Here is a 27443-nt window from a genome sequence, read left to right on the forward strand (position 1 = left end):
TGGTGCCATCATCCAGATCAGGGAAGCAGCAGAGAATTAGCATCATCCCTGGTGATGAGAGGATGGTAGACATCACAGTCAAATCATTCATTCTTCCACTCGAGGAGGCAGTCTGGCATGTGGGAAACAAATTCAACTGGCTGTGAGCAGGTGGGAATTTGAGCCTTGCCTCCACTGGCCTAGGTAGGAGACCAGAGAATTTAGATGTTCCTTTCCTTTTATAGGTCCCAATTGGATGAACTGCATGTTTTTCTCGACTGTGAATACAATACTTTGGTCTATATATACATACATCAAATGTCTCTACTGCTATCACAATAGGGACAATGAGGTACTTGATGGTCCAAAAGTGGAAAGGGCGTAGTCAATATTCTACTTTCTGTGGGAAATTCCACAAGGGCATGACTCCTCTAGAAGCTGTGACATTAGAGAAAGGGTGTCTTGCTGGTGGCCTGCATGGTGGACACTCATGTAGCCACCCACTCCCCTGGCTAAGTCTCTTCCTCTCCACAGACTAAAGATTTAGGACAACTGCACAAATTCCATCCCATCCTTAGGGGCAAAAGTGAACCAAGTAGAAGCCTCAGGTACCAACAACTCCCACTTTATTACTGACTAGGGCCAGAAAGTGAAAAGAACGCGTGTATCTGTTGGTTAAAGCCAATCTTTAATTGATGGTCAGCAAACAATAGACAGAACAGAGCAGAAAGAAGTCCCACATCTGTGCTTCCTGGACCCACAACAAATTGATGTTATTTCATCCCAACTGAGACTTCACTGAAGCAAGACAATCCTTTTAGTCCTCTCCGATTTCCTCTCTCACTGCCTCCAGGGAACTTTTCTTCTCTCTGTATGCCTCCTCTTTGTCTCCTTCCTTCTACCCTCTCATCTTAGAACCTCACATATCTCAAATCCCTTGACATCACCCCCCCCCCTTCCTTCCCCCATAGTCTCTGACAAAGAGGTTGTCCTCTTTGCCAAGGACAAGCCCTCAATGCCCCCGATCCTTTCTGTCTCATCTTCTCTAGCTCCTCGTCCCATCTTTTCTAGCTGCTTGTCCTTTCATTCTCCCACTTTCTTCACTCTTTAGTCTTTCTCTGCTTGTTCTTCCTCTATTTACTACCTTCAGACATACCCATTTCTCACTTTTATTCTTGAATGCCTAAGGGTTTCCATTCTCTCAAGCCTCCATCCTATTGCCATTCTCAATGACTGTGAAATGCCTACCAAAAACAGGTCTCTATCCTTTTTTTCACCTTGCCTCCTTCTCCTTTCATTCACTCCAGTCGTTTGTAGTCTGGCTTCTGACACCTCATCAACCAACGAAAATGGTCTTTCCTGAGTTCCCAAAGATCTCTCAACTGCCAGACTGCCATCTTCTCTCTCTCCTCCACCTTCTTATCCTGTCAGATCCATCTGCACATTCTCAGCTACCCTCTTCTTCTGACTGCTCTCCCTTCTCCAAGTTTCCAGGCCGATTTAACCTGGTTCTCCAGCTCCGTAGCCAACCACTCTTCCAAACTCATTATCCATTTTATCCCCCTCAAAGTGGTGATGACTGAAGGCCCTGTCCAAAGTGCTCTCTCACATCCCATAGAATCATTTGCTCTATCTTTTCATTTCTCTCCCTTACAATATCTCTCAGACCCGGCTGTTTCTTTCCTCTTATGACTAACACTGGACTCTAGGTCTCATGACTTTCCACCTATACTATTACGGTAGCTTCCTATTTGGTCTCCCCATCTTAGATTCCTCTGTACTCTAATCAACCTCAGGGCTCAAAGTGACTTTAAGTATAGACCTGACAACACTACTCTCTATCAGTAAAAAACCCATGGCTCCCTTAGGACTTGGGGGTCAAATAAAAATGCCTCACTTGGCCTTCAAAGCCCATTACAGCCTAGACCTTCCCTACCTTCACCATCTCATCATACATTGTTCTGTCCCTGAACCCTGCCAATAAATGATGAATACCATAGAGGTCTTTACATTTTCCATAGTGCTTCACAAATATCATTACAATCGATCCTAATAACAACCCTTTGAAGAAAGTGCTATTATTATTCCCATTTTGCTGGTACTGAAACTCTCCCTCCATAAAGTGATCACCCAGTCAGCTAACAGTCTCGGATAGCCTTTGAACACATCTCCCTGACTCTGAGGGTCCCCCTCTGTTCACTGTGCCCTCTTGCTGCCACCTGGTAAAAGAGACTCTTGTATTCCTCCATCCGTTATCTCTGTGCAGTGGCCATGGGAGGCCTCCCTTCCCCCCTCGATTCTAGAATCCATGACTTCCCTCAAGACTTAGCACAATCCCACCTTCTACATCAAGCCTTTCGTGATTGTCCCTAATGCCATAAGCCTTCCTCCTGAAATTATCGCATGTTTCTGCCTTTATTATGAGGACACACGACTTCCTTCCACAAGATGGGAGCTTCATGAGAGCAGGGACTTCTTCAGTCTTTGTCATCCAAGTCTAGCACATGAGCTACCACGTTGTAGAGGGTTCATAAATGCCTGTCGATAGACAAACTGATTGAGAGGGAACAGTGCTGATACACATAGAAAAGGCACGGCACATCTTCAGCTCCCTCGGTGAGGGCCCACATCTCTCTTTTCTTATCTATTTCGATAAGGACAAATACTCAAACAGGTCTTTGTGAACCTGGGCGGCACGTGGCTCCAGAGCCATACATGGATGACATGAATTCAGACTGGAGAGACTGAGGACAAACTCTGGTTGATGATCTGGTAGACGGCTGCCTGATGAAGTTCTACCCATTGTGTGTGCTTTGGGAGAAAATGTGTCCAGTGGCAGGCCCTGAGCCAAGCATCCTGAGCAGAACCCCAACACTGTGATTATTCAAGTACATAAGTGGGGGTCCCCAATCCAATTACTTAAAGTCTGCACTAAGCTATTTAAATTATTTTGTTTAAATATGTGAAGGCAGAAATAGTCTAAGAAATAAACTCAAGGGTGCTTTTTGAAATCCCTTTGTGATGAGCTGAATGTCACACTGCGGTTTCCAACTGGAAACTGTGTGATTTGGGTTCTGCTCAGGATGCTTTGCTCAGTGCCTGCCACTGGGCACCTTTTCTGGTAGAAGGAATTTCCTTATTTGGGTATTGGTTATACTAGTGAAATCAGTGGCCCAGGCAGTATCCCCATCCTATGAATAGCAAGACGTTCAGAAGGAAACTTCTGAAATATAAAAGTGAGCCAGCCAGCCTGCCTTCCTTCCTTCCTTCCTTCCTTCCTTCCTTCCTTCCTTCCTTCCTTCCTTCTTTCTTTCTTTCTTTCCTTCCTTCTTTCTTTCTTTCTTTCCTTCCTTCCTTCCTTCCTTCCTTTTCCCCTCCCTCCCTTCCTTTTCCCCTTCCTGCCTTCCTTCCACTAATTCTAGTCACTTAAACAAACAAGCAAACTACACATGGTGTTATCTTCACAAATGATTCGTCCCCTCAAGAAATGACTCCAGTGAGCTCTGGATTATGATTACCCATTACAGGAACCCTCGAGATTCCTTCCTGATAATGCTGGATGCCACTTAAGGACTTCATATGAACATGAAGAAACTCTTTCTGGTTGGGATGGAAATGTTTATGGCATCCATAAGATATATTGGTAAGTAAATTCTGTGATCTGCTCCCTACAGCTGCCCCACAACCAGTGATGACCTACTCCTAATGGCATAGACCCAGCAAGGGGAAGGAGCCAAGGAGATTCTTATCACTCAGATAATTCCCATTTCCTTAGCCTAGAAAAGGAGAACAAGAAGGGAATAGGCAGGCCATCTTTTCTCTAAGGCTCTAGCTATAAAGCTTGACTGAAGTCCCACCTCTGGAGGTCAGATAGAATTTACTAGAAGAGAGAGACATTTTAGCTCATGGAGAATATGGCTTAATGAGTCCCCAACATGCAGGATACCATCAAGACACCCTCTTAACTCTAATTGCCCCGACTCTCCAATGCCAGAAAGCCAAGATGGTAGATGTGCTGCTCTCTTCCATGAAACTTATCACAATGGGATGAACTTAATGATGCACATGAGGAAATCACTTATTCGCATGAACCATGGGCAAAACAGACATGATTGCCAAAGGAAGAGGAAAATGTCTTACTTGGTTAAGAATGTCTTGTTTCTGTAGTACATGGAAGAAAAGAGAAAACAGACATGTTAATTTCACACATTTTCTTTGGCTTTGGGACTAAAATCTTAAAGATAGATTTTAAAGAAAAACCTTGAATGGCTTCAATGATCCATTTTTAAAAGAATGAAGTCTAAAATTCCTTAAATTTTGATCCATGGATTTGACTTTAATTTTATTCCACAAACTTTTAACAAGCATCTATTAACTTAGGGGGAATCCAAAGATAAATGAGCCACAAACATACCTTTGAGAATTTTCAGCCTAGTAAGGGAGACTAGATATATGCCTATGTGTGAGCACACACATAAACCATCATAATATGCACAGAAATGACCATAAAATGGGAGTCCAGTTGGCACAGAGTAACAAGACAGCCCCATAGAATGCGAGAACACTGTTGCCCTGAGAAATTCCAGAAAATTTCATAGAATATACAGCTTTTAAAAGAAGAAATACAATTTGAATTGAATGAATTGTTCAAGAAAGGAATTCCAGGCACGAGGTAAGCCACGGGACATCAATGGGATGAAGGACTCATGGAATGCTGAATCACTTACTTTGGTAGGAGTTACCATATGTAAAAGAAACAGTGACTGGAAACACAGGGAGCTAGGAAATAAAAGGAGGCTTGGAAAGCCAGGTGAATGAATGCAATCTTCTTTCATTAGGAAATAGGGTACAGTATGATCAGGAAAAACCAACAACAAATATCTCTCCATTGTGATTCACTCAAAAACATCCAGAATTCCAAAGCAGCAAATTGTAATTCTTTATTCATCAAAATGAAGTATGAGTCAGAAGTTAGAAGTGTTTCCCCACTTCACACACTCTGTAGTCTTAAAAATGATCTAAACATTTTTAATGCAAGTCTTTGGTGGTAGGTTATAAGAGGGTCTTGAAGCACAGAAATTGAAATAACAGTGGAGAACCTTCCCTCTCCAATTCTGGAAGATTTCTATTTGGGGAAGAACTCATTTCAGTGCCTACAATCACGCTCTCAACCTCTCCTTCTCTCTCTCCCTATCTCTCCCTCTCCCTGCCCCACCTCTTTTCTGTCTCCTTCCCGTTTCTGTTTCTATCTCTCCTCTCCCAACCTTTCCATCATTAACCCTCTTCCCTCTCCTATCCTTTGACCTTTGGTATGCCTATCTCTCTTCCTCCTCTTTTCTTCTCTCAGTTTCTCTCTAGTTCTCTCTTCTTTTTCCCTCCTCTCCAACCCCAACCCCTATACAGGCCATCATAAAATTTGTTAACAAAGGGGAAATATTATACAAAAATATTTGACGAAACTGGCTGAAAATATGAAGTTGCTTTGTCAAAAAATCCTTGCCTTCCTCACTTTCTTTAATTACACTAATTTAATTTATACAGCTTAGCAGTATAGAGAGCAATCCATGGAGGTGTAGATTCCAGTCAAACTTCTGACTCATCCTGGCTATGTGACCTTGAATATGTCCCTTAGACTCCCTTTCATGGCCCCAAAGAACTCTGTAAAAATGTAAATGACTAGGAAGATGCTGGTCTCTTCATTGTAATTTGCTCTAAAACATCTAGCAAAAGAAATTCTTCACTGGATGTGGATAAAATCCCAGGTCCGGGAATCAGGAGATTTTATAGCCTAATATGAGACTCAAGTGAAACCATGGTGAGCCCCCAGCTCCCTCCCTAAGAAGAAATTCACAAAGTGAAATAGTCCAATGGCAAGCTTCCTGCTAGATGGCCTCCCTCATTGTTTAGCCTCCAAAAGGAAGAATTGCTGGCTTTCAGTCAGCACGCAGGCAAGGTCATGCTGGTAATAGTGAATCATTTAATTCCCTTGATAATTTAGTCACTTCTTAGTGCATGAGTGTAAGTCTGCAAGTCTTCTATCCACAGGAATAGAAGAAAATCATTTAGGCCAGCCACCAATGGCCAGCAGTGTGTTTGTCCTTTGACTTCATCTCCCACCACATTTCCCCCCTCATTTACCAGTGGGGCTAGAACAAAATAAAGCAGTACTTTTGGAATTCGTGTTTTCCTTTCATGTTTCTGGATGCTTTCATAGTTCTGCTAGATATCCAAGAGCTGCTTGACTTGGATGAGTAACTCGATTACTGGGTCTCAGCTTCAGATGGAGGCAGCTATGCAGTACAGAAGACAGAGCATTAGGCCTAGAGTAAAAAGGCTTCAGTGTGAATCTGGCATCACTCACTAGTTGTGTTACCTGAGGCAAGTCACTTAACCTCTGCTTGCCTTGGTTTCCTCAACTGTAAAATGGGATAATTATAGCACCTACCTCCCAGGATTGTTGTGAAGAACTAATGAGATCATATTTGTAAAGCACCTTCCACTGTTCCTGGCCCACAGTTGATGGTCAGTAAATGCTTGTCACCTTCCCTTCCCCCTAATATTCTAAGATAGACATTAAATAATGGGACCCAAATCATCTTCGGTTTCCAAATTATACAGGATAACAAAGAAACTGCTCATTCGGGAAAAGTAATGATATTAGTCTCTGTAGAGGATACATGCACATCCATCCATCCATCCTGTCTACATACCAGCATATAATACACGTGTGTTTTATAGTCAGATATATACTCTAACAAAGTAATGGAAAATTATTTCCCTGGTCTCTAGTGGGCCACAGCTTCCTCTGAACGACAATGATATGCTTCAATATTCTCTAGGCACTTAAAGAATTTTAAATATAGAATAAGGCTGATTAACATGAATCTTAGTGGAGCAGCTGTCCTTTGTAAAGTTTCCTAACAGTGGGAGGGATCTGGGTGGATTGGCATCTGTACAGATGTGCACACGAATCTCTACTCACAGATACAGTCTTCTCAGCAGAAAAGAGATGAATTATTCATGCCAAAGGAAAGGCGAATCCATCATGGTCTTCATTTGTTTTGAGTCACTGAGCATCAATAAACAGCCATCCTTACAAAGCAACTCTGGGCTGATTTAGATCTATGAATCCAGAAAAAAAAAATCTCCTTTCATAGGTATGTTAGTCCCTTCTAGACATTAGGGGTCCCATGAAGTGCACAAGATGAGGTAACTGGGGGTAAAGACTCATATGGCCTGAAACATGGCCTTCTCCACATTATGATTTGTATATCATTCCCTCTCACTGGCTTATACCAAGACACACGTTAATCTGAAAACTCAACATTAAACATCATTAAGCTCCAAATACATTCCTCCAAAGGCACCAACATTTAAACTATAAAGCTGCCATCTTTTCCGTAGTTCAACTCACTTGTCATTTTCCAGCTGTTCCATATTTTTATAACGGATTTCACCCATTGATCATTGGATTTATAAAGAGTTCCTGAATTATTAAAAAGCCTGACATCATATTTGTCTCAAACAACAAATCAGGTAATTAGCCCAATAAAGCTTCTACCCCATGCCTGAGAATGCCTCCCGGTGTAATCAATCATTTCCCTGGTAATGAGTCCCAGGGGACCTTTTAGCAAGTGATCAGCAGCAGCGATGAGGTCACTTTGTAAACAACAACATGTTCCAGCTGGACGTGCAGCCTGACTGCGAGCGGGTTCTGTGCGCCGGTGGAATGGCTCCAAATGTGTCCCATTCCTCAAGGGTTCCCTTCCACAGACACCGGGATATTCTCATTCACAGTATTTCCAGGGCTCTCTCATTAGTCCCTGAAGGTAGAGTTCTGACTGCCACGGTGCAAAACTTCAAGTTTCTCATAAATCACTACTAATGTCATGTGGATGAATCCAAATGGCAGATGGAATTAGGTGGACTGTAATTGGAGCCAAGAATCTTCCCCTGGAAACTGTAGGACAAGACAATGACTTTTAAAGGCTTCCCTTTTTTCATCTTGTCCCTGGAAGCGTGGCAGCCAAAGGCTTGTTTCTCCTCCCTTTTCTCTCTTTTTCCAATGAACGTTTCCAAGATGGAAGGTGATATCAAGGGCTCTGACAGATAAGAATGGAGCAAGGAGCAAAAGGCACCAGAAAGGAAGCCTTAGGTGAGCTCTCCCAAGGACAGAGACTGAAGGGAGGGAAGAGGACAGAAGAAAGGCTCTGGGTTAGACAACCTGGTGGGTTGGATTGTAGAAACTAAATGTAAAGGTCTTCATGGATGCTCGGTTTTAAAAGCATATCCTGTCTTGTGTGTGCGTGTGTGTGTGTGTGTGTGTGTGTGTGTGTGTGTGTGAGAGAGAGAGAGAGAGAGAGAGAGAGAGAGAGAGAGAGAGAAGGCAGAGATGCACAGAGAGAGGAAAAGGAGAGATAGACCTAGAGAGAGCCAGAAAGCCAGACTTCGCTTTAGCTTAACAAAAGCTACATGTAAGAATCTGGTTGGGATTTTCCTGCTTTTCCGAGAGGCCATATCTCTACTGACTGAGTACACCAGGCAAGGCACTGAAATGGGTTCTACTGATGAAGCATTCAGGCACCACTTCAGCAGGACCCAGAATTCCTAGAAGTCAAGACAGCCCAAGGCGGTGAAGAGGAGGACAAGAGGCGAGGGACGAGGCCACGGACTCCCCATCCCACCGCTGAGCCTGGCTTCTCACGCTGCTGTGCTCCAAAGGGTCCTGACATCATGATTTTGTCTCTGGCTGTGCTCCCTGCACAGATGCAGAGAGCGACCCCTCCAGAAGTCAGGGACAGCTCCGGGCAGTTGTCACTCTGAGACTGGCCAGATGATGCATCTCCCCGGCCTCGGCTCCTTGGACGACTGAACCTCTGGGAGTAGCTGCAGAGAAGCGGCCAACCTGTTCCTGTCACCTAACCTTGGCCACCCGGAGGAAGAAGCATCATCTTCACCAGCACGGATGCAGATAGCACTATTTGTTTTTCTTGTTTTCTTTCTAGGTGGGGAAGGGCAAGGTGGGAGGGAGAGGATTCAGTGCTGAAAACAGAAGGTCATTAAATTTAAAATAATAATAAAAATAATGATACCCAATAATTATAGAGCATTTTAAGGCTTGCAAAGCACTTGACTAATAGTATCTCCTTGGCTCCTCACCACAACACTGGTGGGGGAAGGCATTATGGGAACTCATTTTACAGATGAGGAAATGGAGGCAGGCAGCGGTTAATGACTCGTCCAGGGTCAGGCCGGAGGGAGAACCCGTGTCTTCTGGTCTCGGGTCCAGCACCGGGCCCCTGGCTGCTCGGTGTTGTGGGACGCCGGGGCCGTCTCATACTGCACAGCCATGTGAGCCGCATCCCACGAGGGCTCTGGAGGGAGGATGGATGGTTTCTCCTCCTCGCGACCCCCAAACAATAAGCCTGCATTGATTTTTTCACAGGTGCATTAGGTGTTTACTGGCTTCTTTTCTGTCGCCTCTCACTGGGGGAATGAATGGCCTGTTTGCCTTCATTCCCCACAGCAGCTTTCTATCTGCTGGGCCGACAGGGGACACTTCATGCCGGCTGGCCCAGCCATCCCTTATCGCCTCCCATGTCAAACGATGGCTTTGGGACGAGACGGCGGGGGTGGGGGGGGAACCGGGGTAGCTTTTGACCAGCTGCTCGTCCCTAGTGCCCAACTCCGATAGACAGCGTGTGGGCTTAGGGAGGAGGGAAAAGCCATTGTGGACAATGAAGATCAAGCCAGCTTGCTTCCCCTCAGTGCCACTGAGCTCCCGGGCCCTCAGACCAAGGCTCTAGCAGGTCCCGGAATGAGTCTCTTTAGAAACAAAGATCCATGTTCCTTTTTCCCCCAAAAAAGCCCAATAAAGGTATGTGTGTTACATAAAATCAAGAGACGCCAATTATCTATAGTTGTTTGTATTCCAAGCCTTCCTCTGTGATCTGGAGTAACTCATCTGGCCTCTCTGAGACTCGGTTTTGACATCTGTACAATGGGAATACTAACAGTATCTCCCTCACAGGATTACGGGGGAGACTCATGCAAGTCACGTCTAGTGCTCTGCAAATTTTAAAACATTTTGAGAATAAGCTATTATCAAGATTGCTATCCAATTTTTCTAAACAGAGGAGAGCCAGTGTGGGACAGTAGAAAGAGTTCTGGATGGTAGCCCAAAGGCCTGGGTTCAAATAAAGTCCCTGTCACTTCTTATCTATATGACCGTCTAACTTTCCTTGGCCTCAGTTTCCTCACCTGTAGTGTGGGGGCATTTGGTTAGATGACCTCTGAACGTCCCTTCCCATTAACCTATGGTCCTTTCAGTCCTCCATTCCTTCCCACTGCCTATTAGAGTCCAAGGCACCAGCCACAGGCCTTTCCCAGAAGAGCCCCTCTCTCTGAACTGGTCTCACTGCAGTTTGCAAACCACTGAAGGGGCTGGGAATACTTCCTTTGGAGGAGAAGACTCACGAAGGTATGGAGTTGTCCTCGAGCCTCTGAAGGCCAGTCCTGGGAAAGCAGGGACTGCGTCCTTCTGCTTGAGCCCAGAAGGCAGCACCAAGACCCGGGGGACCAGCGGGCAGAAAGGCAATTTAGGCTCCATCCCAGGAACAACTTCCCAATACAACAGAACTCTCCCAAATGACAGCGGCTTCAGCATAGCCCTGGGCATCCCCATTCTTCAAGCAGTGTGGGGACTGCATAGTGAGAGCTCCCCCACATCCACTACTGGATCAATAAGCACTCAGGGGCCAAGAATGGCGCCAGAGAGCCAGAGAGTAGGTAGCAGCTGCCCTCCAAGAGCCGATATTCTGTAGAGGAGACAACACGTACCCAACTAGAAGCCTACCAAGTATGTGGAAGGAAGACGTAGAGGGGAGGAAGTTGGGGAAGGATCATATGGAACAAGGGCTCCTGCACAAGGTCCAGTTAGATGGTCCAGTTAGATTGAGCCTGGAAGAAAGTCAAGACAAGGTGTGTCCAGCTTCCCATGTCGAATGACCCTGAGTGACCATAATGCAGTACAGTCTGTCCTCCTCTCTGCCGGCCATTCCCATTCCCTGAACTCTGAGGCTGGCCCAGTGCCTGTATTCTTTCTTGTTCAGAACCTTAATTTCCATTAATCCACTGAACTTTGCCTGTTCTCTGGGACCTAAACAAAGGTGATGGGAAGATGAGGGCTTGAGAGACCATGACTCAAAGGATCCAATGAGGGAAACTGACGGACAGAAGACCGGGATGGGACATGGGTGGAATGGACCATCTCTGGGAGTGGGGGTGGACATCCTCCAGGAAAGTCTGGGGAACCCCTGACTGGAGATTCCTTCCCAGGCATGGGGCACAGGAGAAGGTCTTGGGGGAGGCCAGTTTGAAATCTCAAACCCTGATTACTTAACTTATATACACTGATGACACACGGCAATCAGGACATAAAAGAAGAGTCTTATTCTCTTCAAATGTTATTAGAACACAGACTGAAGCAAGAAAAGAGTAGCCTTACCCCCTCTGGATTATACTTTGCCAGCACTCCATTGCCATGGAATTCTCCCAGGACATCCTTGATTTTCTTTGTAGAATCTGTGCAGAAAAGAAATGACATTGATATAATTCTTTAGTTCATCACTGCTCCAGCAGATTGGACTAAGGAATACAAAGGTCAGTCCATGGTGAGCTTCCTTTTTTTAATCTTTCCCTTCAAATCAATGAATATTTATTAAGTGCCTATTGTAGTCAAGCCTTCATTCTTCTGGGTATACGGAAATAAAAATCCACCCATCCCTGTTCTCAAGGAGTCTGTGGTCAACTAGAGGACCCAAAAGAGACTGGGATGATGATGACGACTCCCGTCCACTCCTGCCCATCAACAGAAATAGCTAGAAGGAAGATGAGTGACAAATTGATTTAAATACTCTTTAAACCATAAAATGTAAAGGATGCTGAAAAGAGAGAAAAGAAAGGCTTTGTGGGATTACTTCTTTAATATTTTAATTTATTCGTTTCGTTTTAAACATTCTTTTCTTTTGAAATTTTTGTTCCAAATTTCCTCCACCATCCACTGAGAAGGCAAGCAATATGACGTCCACTCTACGTGTGAAATCACAAAACAATAACCAATGTAAATGTGGGACAATTGAATGATTGCAATTCATTGGGGGAAAACCCCATAAGATAAAGGGCAAAGGACAGAAAGAGACTAGGATTTGGAATGCAAGGACCTGGGTTTGAATCTTAGCTCTGCCCTGTGTGACCCTGGGTAAATCCCATCCCTGGCCTCAGTTTCCTCATGGATGAAAAGAAGGAGAGGGAAGGGCCAGGGGAGTTAGTGTCCATCCGAAATAGAAGCGGGGCCTCTGGTGCATCCAGAAGGATCCCAAGGAGTCTCCCACTAACTTTGTCTAAAAATGTAATGGGACTTCTGTTTTCTTTTCTTTTTGTTCAATATTTCCAATCCCACTGTAATAGGCTTTGGTGGGCACACAGCTGGGGGCTAAATGACCCCCCTGTTCCCTTGCCCGTTTCAATCTATGATCTAGCATTGTGTTAATACAATTCAAACATTTTTCAAGCACCGGCTATTTACAGCAACTGGTATAAATGTGAGAGTACTGAATAATCTATAGGAAAGGCACTATGAGAGGCCAAGCAGATTCCAGTCTAGATGTCAAGGTGGCGCAGCAAATGGGTCTTTGAGCCTGGAGTCAGGAAGCCCTGAGTTCAAATCTGACCAGAGACAATCAACCCCTTAACCTCCCTTTGCCTTAATCTGTGGAGGAATGGCAGATCCCCATGCCTAGGGGGTGTTTCTAAACCCAGAATTCTCACAGGTCTAGACCAAGAACAAAAGGCTGTTGGTTTCCTCCTAATTTGCCAGCCAAGTTTTCTGAGCTAAAAGCTAAGAAATCCTGCCAAGAAGGGAGAACTTTAGGCCTCAAACGCCAGCTCACCAAGGCTTTCCAGAGGGGTCCGATGGCCGTCTGGGGAATGGTGGTCCCCCTTCCCTACCCCAAAGTGAGTTATTTAGTCAGCAAAACCAGGGAAAGAAGGCGGCGGCTCCCCTCCAGCAGCCTGGGGAGGACAGCCAATTCCTCTGGCAATCCCACGACGGATGGGGCTTCCAGGTCCCCAGGCGGAAGGAGGCCGAGGTGCTCCCCACCAGCCTCACCGGGTTCCATAGAGCCACAGCCTTCCATCAGACCTCTGAAGAGAAGCTCCCTCCTCCGGGGGTGCAGGTGGGCCGCCTGGCCTCTCCCTCCCAGGGTGCAGATCGCAGCCTCTGCACAGGCTTCTCCCCTGCCCCCTGCCGTCTCCAGGCACTGCCCGGGGCGGGGGTCTCGCCTGGGCTCTGCCTAGACTGCAAAGTCCTTGTGAGCTTGGCCGGGGCAAGGAAGGCATCTTTAGCCCCACAAGGGCAATTCCGTGCCTAATGGCACATACTCTGCTTTATGTATTGGAAACAATGATTCTGAGGCGTCCCAGGCTTCCTGAGGCTGGTGAAGGGGTCCCGGCCCCGGAAAAGGGGGAGAATCGCTGCTGGAGGATTTCCCAGAGCTCTCTGCGTGCCTGTCCCAGCACACGGCCACAGGCCGGGCGTCATCCCTCCGCCATCTCACTCGGCCCTCACAGCTTCCGGGAGGATGGCCTTCCCGGGAGACAGCGGGGCATGCTGGGTAAAGCCTGTGCCCCACCAAGCCTGCGGTCCGGGGAAGCCCCTCAAACACTCGGCCCGAATTCCTCTAAGGCTCTACACGTAGGAGAGAGGCCTCGTCTCCATCTTGGGAGATGCCAAGCCCAAACCAGCCTCTGCTCTTGGTCCAGCCCTGCAGACCGCAGCCCAGGCCTGCCTCCCGGGGACCCTCCCTCTCTTCTCCTCAGAAATGGGGCTTCAGGGGGCCCCAAGACGAGGGGGGCCCTTCCTCACTTTCTCCGGACAGTTAGAGGGTCTCAGTACACCCCAACTGGAGGGACCCCAAAAGGCCCTCCTCTTGGAGCCAGCCATCCGCAAGGGCCTTTGGGACTCTCTGCCGCCCCTGGGGGGAGGGGAGGAAGAGCCCCCACAGCCCCGCCCTGGACCCTCATCCTTCTCTCACCTGAGGCTCCACGTGGGTGGACTGGCAGCCCAGGAGCCAGGAGGGAGGTCCTGGGGGAATGGACCCTCCGCCACAGCCTGGAGGTCAGCGCAGGGGCCCGGGAGCCCAAGAAGGAGAGTCTCAAGACACACAGCATAGCGGCGATGCTCACCAAGATGGCGGCGGCTCGCCTCAAGAACCATCCGCCCCTCCCTCCTGTGGAAGAGGGTGAAGATTCAGGGGTGCGCGCGCGAGCTGAAGCCCTGGAGTGGGAGTGGGAGGATGCGGGTTCACGCTGGAACTCCTGACGGAGTGCGCGCGCCTGCCTACATGTAGTGATGCAGGAATGCATCAATGCACGGAGGAGCGCAGGGATATATGCACCAGTGAATGAGTGAGTGAGTGAGTGAGTGAATGGAGCTGGAGAAGCAAACGTAAACATGGACATGCACGTGTACCGGGTGGCCCCAAAGTCCAGGCGACCTTTTGTTGTCACTGCCAGTTTGATAGGACCTGGGCATAAAGCATTTCCTTCCATGAAGCTGCTCTCCAGGAGGAGGGGAGGGGAGAGGAGACGAGATGGAGAGGCGGATGGGCGGATGGACTGAGTGGCAGAGGGGCAGACAGACAGAAGCAGAGGCAGACAGGGAGAGGTTCCTTTTTTATCAGATACAGAAGTCCTGGAATCACGGGGCCTGTTGGCATCACCCCATAAATCTTGGGAACACCACCAGCAAGTCCTCCTTGGGTGGCTCCGCCCAGAAGTGAGGATGCTGAATTTAAGAGAATGCAGAATCCAAAGGGAAGGGGGAGGAGGGAGAAGGTGTTGCCCTTTTCTTGACGCTCCAATAAGATCTAGAAGAATTTGCCAGAAACATTACGATTGGCTGGCTGAGAGTCAGTCAATGTGTTCCCAGAAGCCTCTGGGGCAGAAGGAGGCCCTCCTTACTGCTCTTCCTCTCCTGTGCTGCTGTGTTCGAACCTCCTTCCTCCATTATCACAGTCTTGGACTCCATTCCCGGCCCTGGGCTGTTGGTGGCACAGATAAGTTTTACCAGCACAACTAGAACAATGGATGCAAAATCTTGCCCTTTAAGGAAAAGAGTTTGGGCCCATTGGTTTGGTTTGTTCTGCTTTTAAGCCTTTACTTCCAAAAGCCTTTGAATCAATAGGCAGTACTGAGTCCACAGCAGGCAACTGAGGTTAAGTGACTTGCCCAGGGTCACACAGATAGAAAGTATGTGAAGTCATATTTGAGCCCAGAACCGCCCATCTCTAGACCAAGCTCCCTCTTCACTGAGCCACCCCATTGCCCCGAAGCCCATTAATTTTGCCAAGAAAAGAACTGATTTTGTCTAGTTACCTACGCTTCCAGTGCCATACTTCTCATGTGGATCAGCACCCCTGAATAGGATGCAAGAAAAAATGCCCCTCCCCCCTGGGGAGAATGGCGGGCAGGGAGCGTTCATCTATTAAGCATCAGATCTGACTTGGTGATGTGATTAATATTATCTATCTAGTCTCTGCTAGAATTATTCCCTCACACCTGCAGAGCAGCTCATTGTTCTCTCGCCATGAGCCCAGGAAGCGGTCATCGATATGGTTGTCCCTCGTTCTCTCCCTTGCCACCGCTGCCCACGTGCATTGATTTTCTTTTTAGAATGTGAATTCCTTGTAGGAAAGGGCGGGCTGCCCAGCTGCTATCACTAGTCATTAGCGTAGCCCCTGGCGCAAAGTCCTGGTTAGTAAATACAGTTGAATTCATTTGGTCAACGTCATAAGCCACCGAGATTCTTCAAAGTGCTCTCAGACATTTTTCAGACGACTCCTCCCAAAGTCGGAACCTCATCGTCTTCGCCTCCCCAGTTACCCCTACCTTTTCACGGGGATATAAGTATTGAAAAGGAAAAAACGACAAATATTTATTTTTATTTGATTTTTGTATTTATTTTATTATTATATTACTTTATTATATTATATATTTTTATTACATATTATATTATTATATTGTTTTACATTTATTTTTAATTATTTATTTTAAAATTGTTTTATTCCATTTTGTTTCATCTATATTTGCTACCCAACATAAAACTGTGTAAAGCCACTTTCTAATGTCTGCATTGCCCATTCTCCAATTTCCCAAGTGTAAAGATCAATGGACATCAGAGAGCAAGAGAATATGTCCTTTTAGGGCCATTTTGGAAGATGGCCACATAGATTGAGTCTTATCAGGGAGATTTCTTTTGGTTTAAAGTTCCAACAAATGGCCAATAAGGGCCATTCCAACTCAGAAATTCCTTTACTAGATAGAATGATAAAGCTTGTCTTTCACTTTATAGCCTGCCATGCTAGGTCACAGCCACCCTGAGTGGGTAGGGTCCTAGATTTGGAGTCAGGAAGACTGAGGTTCAAATCTTGCTTTTGACATTTGCCAGTTCTTTGTGCACCGGGAGACTCTCTAAGAATTAGATTCTGGAGGAAATAGACCACCCCTCCCTCTCATCACAGACCTCTTCTATATTGACCTCATTCATTAGATAGTCAAAAAGGAATCATTCAGATCTTTCCCTGCCCTCTGGGATGTTATAAATTCATATGGATAAAGAACATTAGAACCTACACGTTGAAGACAGAGATGATAAGTAGAGAGCATTGCTTAAAATGAATGAAATATTTATAATGTATACAGAACAACAACCACTGCCTCTTCAGAGTGAGAAACAGAGGCAAGACCCTCATGGCAAAAGAATGTGGTTCTAGGAAAGCAATGTAACATGGTCCAGGCAATGGTGGTCTTGGAGTCAGGAAGACTACATCCTGCCCCCTGACACTGATCTGCCCTCATAGACCAGAGCAAATCTACTCACCTCTCCAGGTCTCCCCTTCTTCATCTATAAAATAATGATGAAGCCATAGAAAAGCTTCCCTCAAGGAGTCGCTGAGTTATGCACTGCTATGTAAATGTGGGCTCGGATTATTTCCTCTCTCTCTTACTGGAGGCAGGATGGTTATGGGAAGAGGGAAAAAAAATATTTCTGTTGTTCTTCAGTAGTGTTTGACTGTGACTCCATTTGGGGTTTTCTTAGCCAAGATGCTGGAGCAGTTTGCCATTTCCTTCTCCAGATTATTCTACAAAGGAGGAAACTGAGGCAAACTGGATGTAGTAATTTGCCCCTAAGTACAAGTAAACTAGTGAGTGTCTGAAAAATTTGGAGCCTGGCTTCTGCTGTTTAAAAACTGGCTGACCTTGAACTTGTGGCTTCCTCTCTCTGGACCTTAGTCATCTCATTCTTAAAGAGGGTCAGGTATGATCACCCCCAAGGTCCCTTCCACCTCTAAATCCATGAATCAATGAACTATATAAAATGTTCATCCAGTGAGATTGAATCCAGAAAAGGTGCTTTGGATTCTCTCTTCCTGCCAACCAACATTTAAGTTCCCTACTTCCAACCCAAAGTCTTCTTTTGGGTCAATCCTTATCAGTGACCATTTTCTTGGGTACCAATGTCCGGCATAGATCACCGGTGCTTACAAAACAGGAAACAAGTAACATCACATTTGGAAACTCCAGGTGAACTGGAGGATTTAGGAAAATTGTAGCCAGCTGCAAAAGCAAGAGAAAAGAGGTCCACCTCCAGAATTCCACTCTGAGGTTTGGTGAATCCTACGCTGAGAAAAAGGCAGCAACCCAGGCCTGCTTAAGCGATAGTATTTATAAAGGCTTAAAGAGATTAGAATACAAATTCATATCTATTGTTAAAGAAAAAAAGCCACTTGAGGGCAATTTCTATGCTTATGGAAATATGAACACCTGGATTTTTAAAATAATGCCTAGAAAGTCCCCCTAGATGTCACAGTGACAATACAGACATCTTGTGGCCCACCCTCTGGTCCTGGAAAACTCCAGGTTGATTCACAGAATAACTGTCATTTTTTTTAAGAAAATGAAAATCATTGTTTTACTCCATTTCTTTAATCACAGGAAACAAACTGGCAGAAATGACTGGGCTTTTCCTTAGACTTTCAGTTTTCTGGACCTTCTGAAGCATTTTAATCTACTGCAGAACATTTCTTTTGAAATTTTCCTGCCTTGCTTTCTAACCTGGTATGCTGCCTTCCTCTCAGACTACTCTTTGCTGGTCTTCTTTCTTGGTCCTTCTGTGATACCTAGCCTCCTAAATGGGGGTGTTCCTGGGTTTCCCTCCTTAACTCCCCTTCTTGGGTCTCTTATAGTCTCTGACTATTTTTCCTACTCTCTTTGCTCTGGCTATTACCTGCCTTCAGGTAACTTCCCAATCTCTTTGCCCAGCCACTTGTCTGTGATATCATCCTATGTGTCCAGCTCCCTTGTGAACATTTCCATTGTAATGTTCAAGTAGTTCTTTGAATTCAATATGTCTAAAATAAGATTCTTCATTGCTCCAAATAAATGATGGAGGGTGGATTCAAACCCAAGACCTAGATTGAAAGATCTAGGTCTTTCAATCCTCTTTCCAGTATCCCACCATGCTACATCTTTATTTGTTCACCAGGTTTGTAAATTCATTAGGCTTCCAACCATATCCCAAAGCTTCCTCACTTCAACACATTCTGTTCTTTTCGGCATATAGAAACCATCTTTGCACCTCATCCAGCCAAGGTGTTTACCCATCCTTCACTGAAACACGAGTTGTCTATAAAACCATCCTTAACCTCTTTGCCTGAAATGATCTTTCTTTCCATGGAATTCCCAGAACAACTACAATTTGTTTAAATTCTGTGTGTGTGGCTTCATCATGATGTCCTACCTTGGGGATAGCATCCAAGGCCTCAAAGTGATGCTAAGACTTCCTACTGCTACAATAAGACCAGCATTCAAGCTCTTCTCTGGCATCTCACCATGGCATAGAGGTAACACCAAGTTCTTGAATGAATGAATGGCAATAAAATGGAGCACCAGCTCTGTGCCAGACATCATGCTAAGTGTTAGAGATACAAAGATGAAAGTGAATCAGACTCTGGTTTAAGTGACTTTACATCCTACTTAGGGAAGACAGTGTTGTTGGGGAATGGTGTTGTTGTTTTTAAAAAGGATAAAGGCAGATATTATGAGGAAAAGTGATATTTTAATTACCATCGCCATGTTGGTAAAATATATATAAGACCGCGCACCTGGCTGAAATTTCAAATTCCCGCCTCCGCCATTACGTTCCGTACCTTACCTAATCTTTTCTTCATCCCCCAGAGACTGCACTCAGGTAGCAAAAAGAGACTCTCTCCAATGACCCCAGGAGTCTTATATCATTCTCTTACATCATCACACTTCCTTTCTGCCTCCATTTTTACAAGAGGAATCATTTCCAAAGTCCCCTAAAAGTCCACAGGAAGTTTGTCATATATCTCCATATCTTAAGGCTCAAATGAGCCCCAAATACCTCTAAATGGAACCCCAGAACTTATTTAAATAACCCAGTGTCCAAGAAGGAGTGTTTGAGACTCAAAGTCATGGGAATTCTCAGTGGGCCAACAAAAGGCAAAACCTAATAGAAGGAAGAGTCTAGACAGACTTTGTTTGAGGCCATGATGATGGCCCGACCTGCTATCTGACCAGCAGCCTAGCTAAGTTCCGAGTTTTGTCAAGACACTGGCACTGGGCAGGGGAGTTTGTTTGAACCACAGGGACTCTTGAAGACACACTGCTCAGCTGGAGAAGGGTAATGACTGCACCTGTGGGAGGAGTCCCCGCAGTCAGAAAATGACTGATCCTGGCTCCTTAAGGTTTACAAATCCTTTTACCAACAATAGCTCCTTTGAGCCTCTGACAATATAGAAAGAGAGTGAGCTTAGAGAACTTCTGTGCCTGATCCAGAGTCACACAGAGGGTAGGATTTGAGTCCAGAGCTTTGTTTATCCATGTCCAGCACATTAATAAATTCATTCTCAAGATACCAGAAATATTGAAGCATTACACTTCATTATTTTCTCTAAGGAGACTATAATTTGTCAAAACCTACTCTGTGCTAGGCACTGTGCTAAGAGATTTACAAGTATTACCTCATTTGATCCTCAAAACAACACTGGGAAGTAGATGCTATTCATATCCCTATTTGACAGTTGAGCAAACTGAGACACACAGAGGTTAAGGGCTCTGTCCCTGGTCACGTAGCTGGCTAAGTATTTGAGGTCAAATTTCAACTTAGATCTTGCTGTGTAGGCAAGGGTAGCCCTTCCTCCTTTTAATAAATGTATTTATTTTTTTATTTATTACATCAAAATCCCCGAGAATCTTCCACTCTCCCTCCTCTCTTCATACCAGAGAAAGCATCATTTAACAAAAAGACGTGTGTGTATAAACCGTGTCTCGCCAGGTTTCTGTTCTATCAACTCCTCTGGAGGTGACTCTACACAAGCCATTCTTCAAACAATAGTCCTGGGTGCTCTCTAGAAAGTTCTCTCGGTTCTGTTTGTTCCATTCGATAAGCTTCATGACAGGGCGCAGCAGGCAAGCAGGAGAGGGACAAATGCATTCAGGAGACGCCTGTGTTCTTGGATGACTGTAAATGCTCATTCATATGGCCATCTCCATCTATCCTTACATCTCTCTGAGTGATTGCGCAATCTGAAGAGTTTTCCATTATAATCACTGCAAATTCCTGAAGCTCACGGAGCTCCAGGCTCCAAGGGGTTATTGGGACTTTGGGACTCTGAGCCAAAGAGGAATCCCCTCCCCACCACTGACCCCCACCCACCCACAGCTGTGGGCTCGCTCAGCTGGGAAATGTTCCTTCTCTTCCAGAGGAGGGAAATCTGCCTCTTCTCAACTTCTACCCGTAACTCCAGGCTCCGTCTTCTTGGGCCAAAGAAAGTAAGTGTAACCCTTCTTACTCATGACGGACTGACTTCCATATATATGGGTGTGTGTACATACATGACATTAAACACACACATATAAGAAACATGAACCACTCAGCCTGGAGGAGAGAAGGACCTTCTCTAAGCATTTTAATCTCTGGACTGTTGAAGAATTCGATTTTTTGTACTTGGGCCCAATGGGCAGAACCAGAAGCATTAGGCATCACTTACAGAGAGGCTAATTTCAACTTGACATAGAGAAGAAAAGGGAAAAAAAATATATATGGTATATATAGTTATATATAATAAATATATGTACATAAATATATATAACAATAAATATATAAAATAATAAATCCTACATAGTAAGAATGAGAGTAATCCAAGAAGGGAACAGGCTGCCTCAGAAGCCAGGAGGCCCCATCCCTGGACATCTCTGAGAGCTTCATAATTGTTATTTCATTCTGTCTTTACAATTCTAATAGGCCGTTGCTATCATTTTACTGATGAGGAAACTGAGGCAAACAAAAGTTAAGTGACTTGCCCAGAGTCACATGGCTAGTAAGTGTCTGAGGTTATATTTGAATTGAGGTCTTCCTGACCCAAGGCTCATTGCAACACTTAGCTGTCCAGTACTTTCTAGCAGAAAGGATAATGGAAGAAGAACACAAGAGATTATGGAAATCCTTAAACTTCAGGCAAATATGATTCGACAAAGTATTAAATAGGGAAACACCAAAGGTTTTCATCTCTTCACTCAACCGAGTTGAGTCCCAAATCTTTATTCTCAATCCTGGCCTTTCTCCCAAGATCTGTCCACACACTTCCAACTCTTATGGGGCATCTGCTCCAGAAGCTCCTGCCAGTACCTCAAAGTCAACATAGATATTTTCCCCTAAAACCTGTTTCCTCTGACCCCACTTTCTTTTTTCCATTACTATTCATATGGGAATTCCCCATCTTTTTGAAGTTACTTCTATGCCTTCTCTCCCATATCTGCCTCTTTCCCTGGTGGGACCAACCCTGCCCATGGACTCATGTCCACTTCTCAAGAATGGTGCCACAGCCTTGTAACCCATCTTCCTCCCTTCAGTTTTCCACTCCAAGATTCCCTTCATAGTCTAAACCCTGTCAGAATTTAGAGGCCTTCACCATCAAACAGGAAAATTAAATAAAGAAAACAAAGTGCTTCATACAGTCCCTGAAAGGATAATGAGAAAACACATGATAAAATTTCATGTGTGTGTTATAAAATCAGCTGTGCTCAGAGTTAAAACCATTTTATTCAGGACAAATCTAGTTTCTCATCTAGATTCTGAAGGGGTCCCCAAAAGCTGAGACACTCAGTAGGTATTCACAAAGTGGATGCCTAAATCTGGCCCTGTTGCCAAAGATGCCAGATCTAACTTCTTCATATTAGTTTTTTGCCTGGAACCTTTGGATGGCACCTCATTTAGAGTCCAGATTGAGATACCCACAATAACAGAATGTTGGTGCAAATTGGGAGCGCAGCACTCAACTTTCAACTACTTTCAACTCTACCCAAAAAGGCATCCTTCCTACTAAATACCCAACAAGAGGTTCCTCGTCCTCTTCTTAAAAACCTCCCAAACAAGTGAGCTCAAAGCCCCTAAAACAGCACTTTCAACCACCGGACAACTCTCGGTTTCCTCATGTCTAGATTTGATGTCCCTCTTGGAAGCTTCCAGTTCTACCATTTAGAGACAAATGGAACAAATGTCGTCTCTCTTCCAAGGGACCACCCTACGAATGTTGGAATGAAGCTTTAAGCCCCATCCCCTTTCCCAAAGCCTTCTCTTTGATTTGAACATTCACAATTCCAGAAACTGATCTGTTTAGAACATAATTTCAAGGTTCTTGACCATCCTGGTTGCCCTGTTCTGGACACTTTCCAGATTACCTTTGTCTGATTAAATCATGGCACCAAGAAGCAAATACATTGTTCCAGACTATATTCTCTACCCAGGAGCTCTGTCTCTCAACACAATATTATTCCCTTCTCTGGATGCTCCATCACCCCGCTAACTTCTACTGAGTTTCCAGCCCACTAAGACTCCTCGATCTTTGACAGAGAAATCACAGATCTTCACTCTGCCTCCTCTATCTTGTAGTTTGTGCATCATCTTGAATCCAAATATGAGATAGTTTTAAATATTTTACATATAAATATAATACATATTTTACATATAATTTCTATTGAATCACCTCATGAGATCCAGCCCAATACTCTTGCAGATCAGGGAGGGCTTTTTTTTTTTGGTCTCTGACTTTTTTTATATCCAGGATGGGAGTTATGTCTCCTATCTCTAATGTAGAGTCATCCTCCAAGCTGATAATGCTAAACAGGATAGAGACCGGCAGAGATCTCCAGCCAAGAAAAAACTGAACCATTAAGAAGTAAGTTTCTTTTTTTGACAGAGACTCTTTAAGTCTCCTTATTTGATAAAGTTCAAATCTGCCTAATTGAACTTATTGTACGTACTTCTCTCCATCTGTTCCTTGAGAGTAGCACAAGACATTTTAATGCTTTCCTCTAACCAAAGAAAACTACGCACAGCATTCCTCTGATCCAGTATTTTGATAACCTCAAAAAAAAAAAAGTCTGGCATGATTTCCTCCTGTTTTCTTTTAAATTTCTTTACTTATTTATTTGTTTGCCATTTATACATAATAACAAATTTCCACTACATTTTCCAAAGTTATGAGATCAAAATTGTGTCCCTTCCTCCCTCCCAACACCTGGAGCTGACAAACGGTTCGATGCGGGTTATACTTGTATTATTTGGCATGATTTCTTCTTAACAGTTAACTTCGTTCTAAAAACTACATTCTAGACTCTTGCCAGGAATCAGACAAGCTCCCTGGACTGTGTTTGCAGATTCTGTTCGCTTCTCTTTTTGGAAAAATCAAGGCTGTTCATGCCTTTTCTCAGAATCTCCCGTTTATCCAGTATATAGTTTGTTTTCACATGTCATTTGCATAAAACAGTTTTAACCTTGAATTAACAAGATTAACCAGATGGGGAGTCCTAAGGAAATTTCATCTCCTTACAGAAACCAGAGTTGAAGATCTCCTAAAGTCTCTGGGCATAGAGTACTAGGCTGGAGTTCTTGAATGGAGTTTGTGCCTGGTTCTGCTACTGACTCCTTGGGTGACCCTGACCTTTCTGTATCTCGGTTTTCTCTTCTCTCAAATGATTGAGCTGAAAGGCAAAACTGTACCAGATCACTAATAATAAGAGGAAGGCATTTTAAATGACTCTGAAATGGCACTTCACACCTAATAAACTGGCAAAGATGAATAACAGACTTTTGATGGGGCTGTGGAAAGACAGACACTGAGACTGCTGGGAAAGCCGATCATTCCTCCAGCCATCCTTGAAACCTAATCCTAAACCTCAAGGAAGTAAAAAACAGAAAATCCTGATATACTCCAAAATAATTCAGAGCCCCATTCTGTGTGTGTGTATGTGTGTGTGTGTGTGTGTGTGTGTGCGTGCGTGCGTGTGTGTGTGTGTGTGTGTGAGAGAGAGAGAGAGAGAGAGAGAGAGAGAGAGAGAGAGAGAGAGAGAGAGGAGAGAGCAATATATTTGAAAATTAACATGACCTGTAAGCAAAAAGTATAAATAAAACATTAAAAAATAGAGTGAGCAAGTGGGAGCAGGTGACTTCTAGCTCTCTTCCAGCTTAAAATCATATGATTTCTAAGCCAAGCATTTATTTCTACAGCCTGGAGGAGGAGGATGAATAAGAAGCCCAATTCTCTTTTATATAAAGCATTAAGATTTACAAAGGTTAGCCATTCAGCCAGAGTGATGGTAAGAGAGGAATCTTGGACCACTCCCACCAATATTCAAAGTATTTATTGGAAACAAGGCAGTGATTGAGTGTATAGAATGTCAGGCCTGGAGTCAGGAAGAAAAGAGTTCAAGTCCAATCTCAGAAATGAACTAACTGTATGTCTAGTTCGCAACTCTCTTAACTTCCATTTGCATCAGTTTCCTTCTCTGTAAAATGGGGAGGAGAACCACATCTAACTCCCAAGGTTGTTGTGGGAATCAATTGAGGCCTTATTTGTCAAGGCTTTAGCTCAGTGCCTGGCACACAGTAAGTGATAAATAGATCGATGGATAGATGGAATGGGTGGTTGGACGGGTAGAGGGTTGGGTGGATGGATGGATGAATAGACATATAAATAGAGAAAGAAATGGCCAGCTATATAGAGCAAGAGATAGAACGAGAGATAGAGAGCTATAGATATATAACAATTAGCTATTACTTTAGCTCTTATGCCCTTAATTAATTTAAACCTAAAAACGACAAAAGCAGAAATGGCACAGTGGAATGTTTTAATGCCCCATTTTCTTAGGTCAATATATCAACCTGTGAATTCTTCAAACATTCAACTCCTCTCTCCATACAGACCCCCATCCCTCTTTCATTCAGCGAGGCCCTCTCTGAGGTGAAGAGGGAGCTGGGGTCTTTTCCCCCCTCTCTTCCTTTGCACAGGTTATATTTATCTACCATGATTAAATGAGATCCTATTTGTAAAGGGTTTAGTATGGTGCCTGGTAGTAGTAGGTGTTGCATAAAGGCTTATCCACTTTATTTCCCAGTGTCTGAAATCCATTCCCTTCCCCTTTCTGCTCAGTAGAATTCCTACATTCTTGGAAATCTCTTCTCAGGCGCCACCTCTTACAGAAGACCCCTCCGGATGCCCCCCTGGTACTCAAATGCTCTGTCTTGAAATGTACTTGGCACAGTCCAGACCTTCCCCTCATTGAGCATAAGCTTCTTGAGAACAGACTGCTTTGTTCTTGGAACTGTAGGACCCATGCTTAACACAGGGGCAAATATTAAGAAATACTTCCAGGATTGAGTGAAATAGAAGCCCTGACCCTCAGTTAGCCCCATATCCTGCTTTATTGATTATTATTTTTATTTACATGAGAGTTAACCACTTACTCCCCCAAGTACCAACAATATTGAATCATGTTTTAAAATACTCTGAAAGCCCATGGAACATATACATATGTACACATACATGTACACACACATGCACATCTTATATCTTGCCAAAAGAAAAATAAAAGGTCAGTCAAAAGTCCATATCCAAAAGGTTTGGTTCTATCCATCATTCAAACTCCATGTTTTTCTTTCTCCTTTACCTTGAAATGCCTGTTTTTATATCAGAACAGTCTGTGTTCTGCCATTTTATTGGTCTGCTCCCCTGGGCATGAAGTCACAGGGAATCCACCCATAAATCGCTGGGTCCGATTGCATCTTTATGGGGTGGTTGGTGCAGTTTTTCCATGGCAGCATTGACAGCCCACTCTTTGGGGACTCCTTGTGACTTGTGAGTGGCCTGCTTTCAACCAGACATTTTCCTGACGGCCTTTTATGCTCGGTTGCCCTTTAATACTCTAACGGTAATGGAATAGTTTCTAAAAATGCCTTCAGTAATTTGGTTTATAGGAAATGAAAAGTGAGGCTCTGGCAGGCAGAGAACTCTGGGCTGATTCCTGATGCCTGGACTGTGAGGACCCAGTGGCCAGGCGAGCCCTGGCTTCCTTTCTCCTGCCCAGGTTTAAGCCACATCTTTGCTTTTATGGAAGGCCAGCTTTCTAGACTTCTGCTTGGGATAAGCCTGAAGAATGATTGTTCAAATGTTCTTGATGAACCCTTGGTGAGATGGGAATGTGACTTCTCCATTCCTGACCGGTAATGGGACCAAGCTTCCTTTTCCATCCTAGCCTCACCTCTGAGAACATTTCTCTCCATCCAAGAGCCAGACACGCCTCTCCCCCACTCTGTCATCTCTGCTTTGCCTCTCCTCTGCCCAAAGGACAAGGACAAGAACCAGGGCTTCTAGGGAATTGGGGAATTCACCATGGCTTAATCTGTGAAAAAATAGAATGCTGGACACCAAACACTCTCACTTGTTACTCTGGGAAGAAATTAGGGGACAGCCTTCCTTGGGGGTGGCAACTTGTCTAATTATAGGACCAGTCCCTGGGGAGGGCCCTTGTGATCAAACCTGACATTACCATTTAGGAACAAATATTATTCTTTTTTTTCCCCAAATAGCACATACTCAGGTAGAAATGGTACAAGGGAAGGAATGATGGATTGAGAATCTGAAGAAATGGGTTCAAATTCAAGCAATCATTGCCCAGCTGACAACAGGGAAGTCATTTGAAATCTCTTGGCCTCGGTTTCTCAAGGGAACAGAACTTCCAGGTCCCTCTCAACGCTCTATGTGTGGTTCTAGAAGAGCCTCCCCCCAGGTCTTGTTGGGTGCGAGGAATGGTGGTGTACATCCACCTTTGATGGGGTTTCCCTTTCTAGTAGAGCACATATGTTCAAAGGGGATGGGAAGCTTTTCTCCTACATATTTATCACAACTTTACTTTTTATTCATTTCTGTGTTTTTTTGTTTATTTTTCTGGTAGCTAGGTGGCTCAGTGGCTAGAGTACTAGGTCTGAATTCAGGAAGACCTGAGTTCAAATCTGGTCTCAGACACTCACAAGCTTTATGAGT

General features: G+C 44.6%; 1 protein-coding gene across 1 annotated transcript in view; it reads right to left on the reverse strand.

The window, feature by feature from the left end:
* Positions 1 to 27443, reverse strand: part of DGKB (diacylglycerol kinase beta) — a 490262-nt gene that overhangs the window by 394326 nt on the left and 68493 nt on the right. Inside the window, exons 2-3 of the mRNA XM_044678847.1 lie at positions 11486 to 11562; positions 4120 to 4140 (exon numbers count right to left, since the gene is read on the reverse strand). Coding sequence (XP_044534782.1) covers positions 4120 to 4140; positions 11486 to 11562 — 98 coding nt within the window. The remainder of the gene's footprint in view (positions 1 to 4119; positions 4141 to 11485; positions 11563 to 27443) is intronic.

Source organism: Gracilinanus agilis, chromosome 5 (assembly GCF_016433145.1).
Source record: "Gracilinanus agilis isolate LMUSP501 chromosome 5, AgileGrace, whole genome shotgun sequence".
Classification (NCBI taxonomy): Eukaryota; Metazoa; Chordata; class Mammalia; order Didelphimorphia; family Didelphidae; genus Gracilinanus; species Gracilinanus agilis.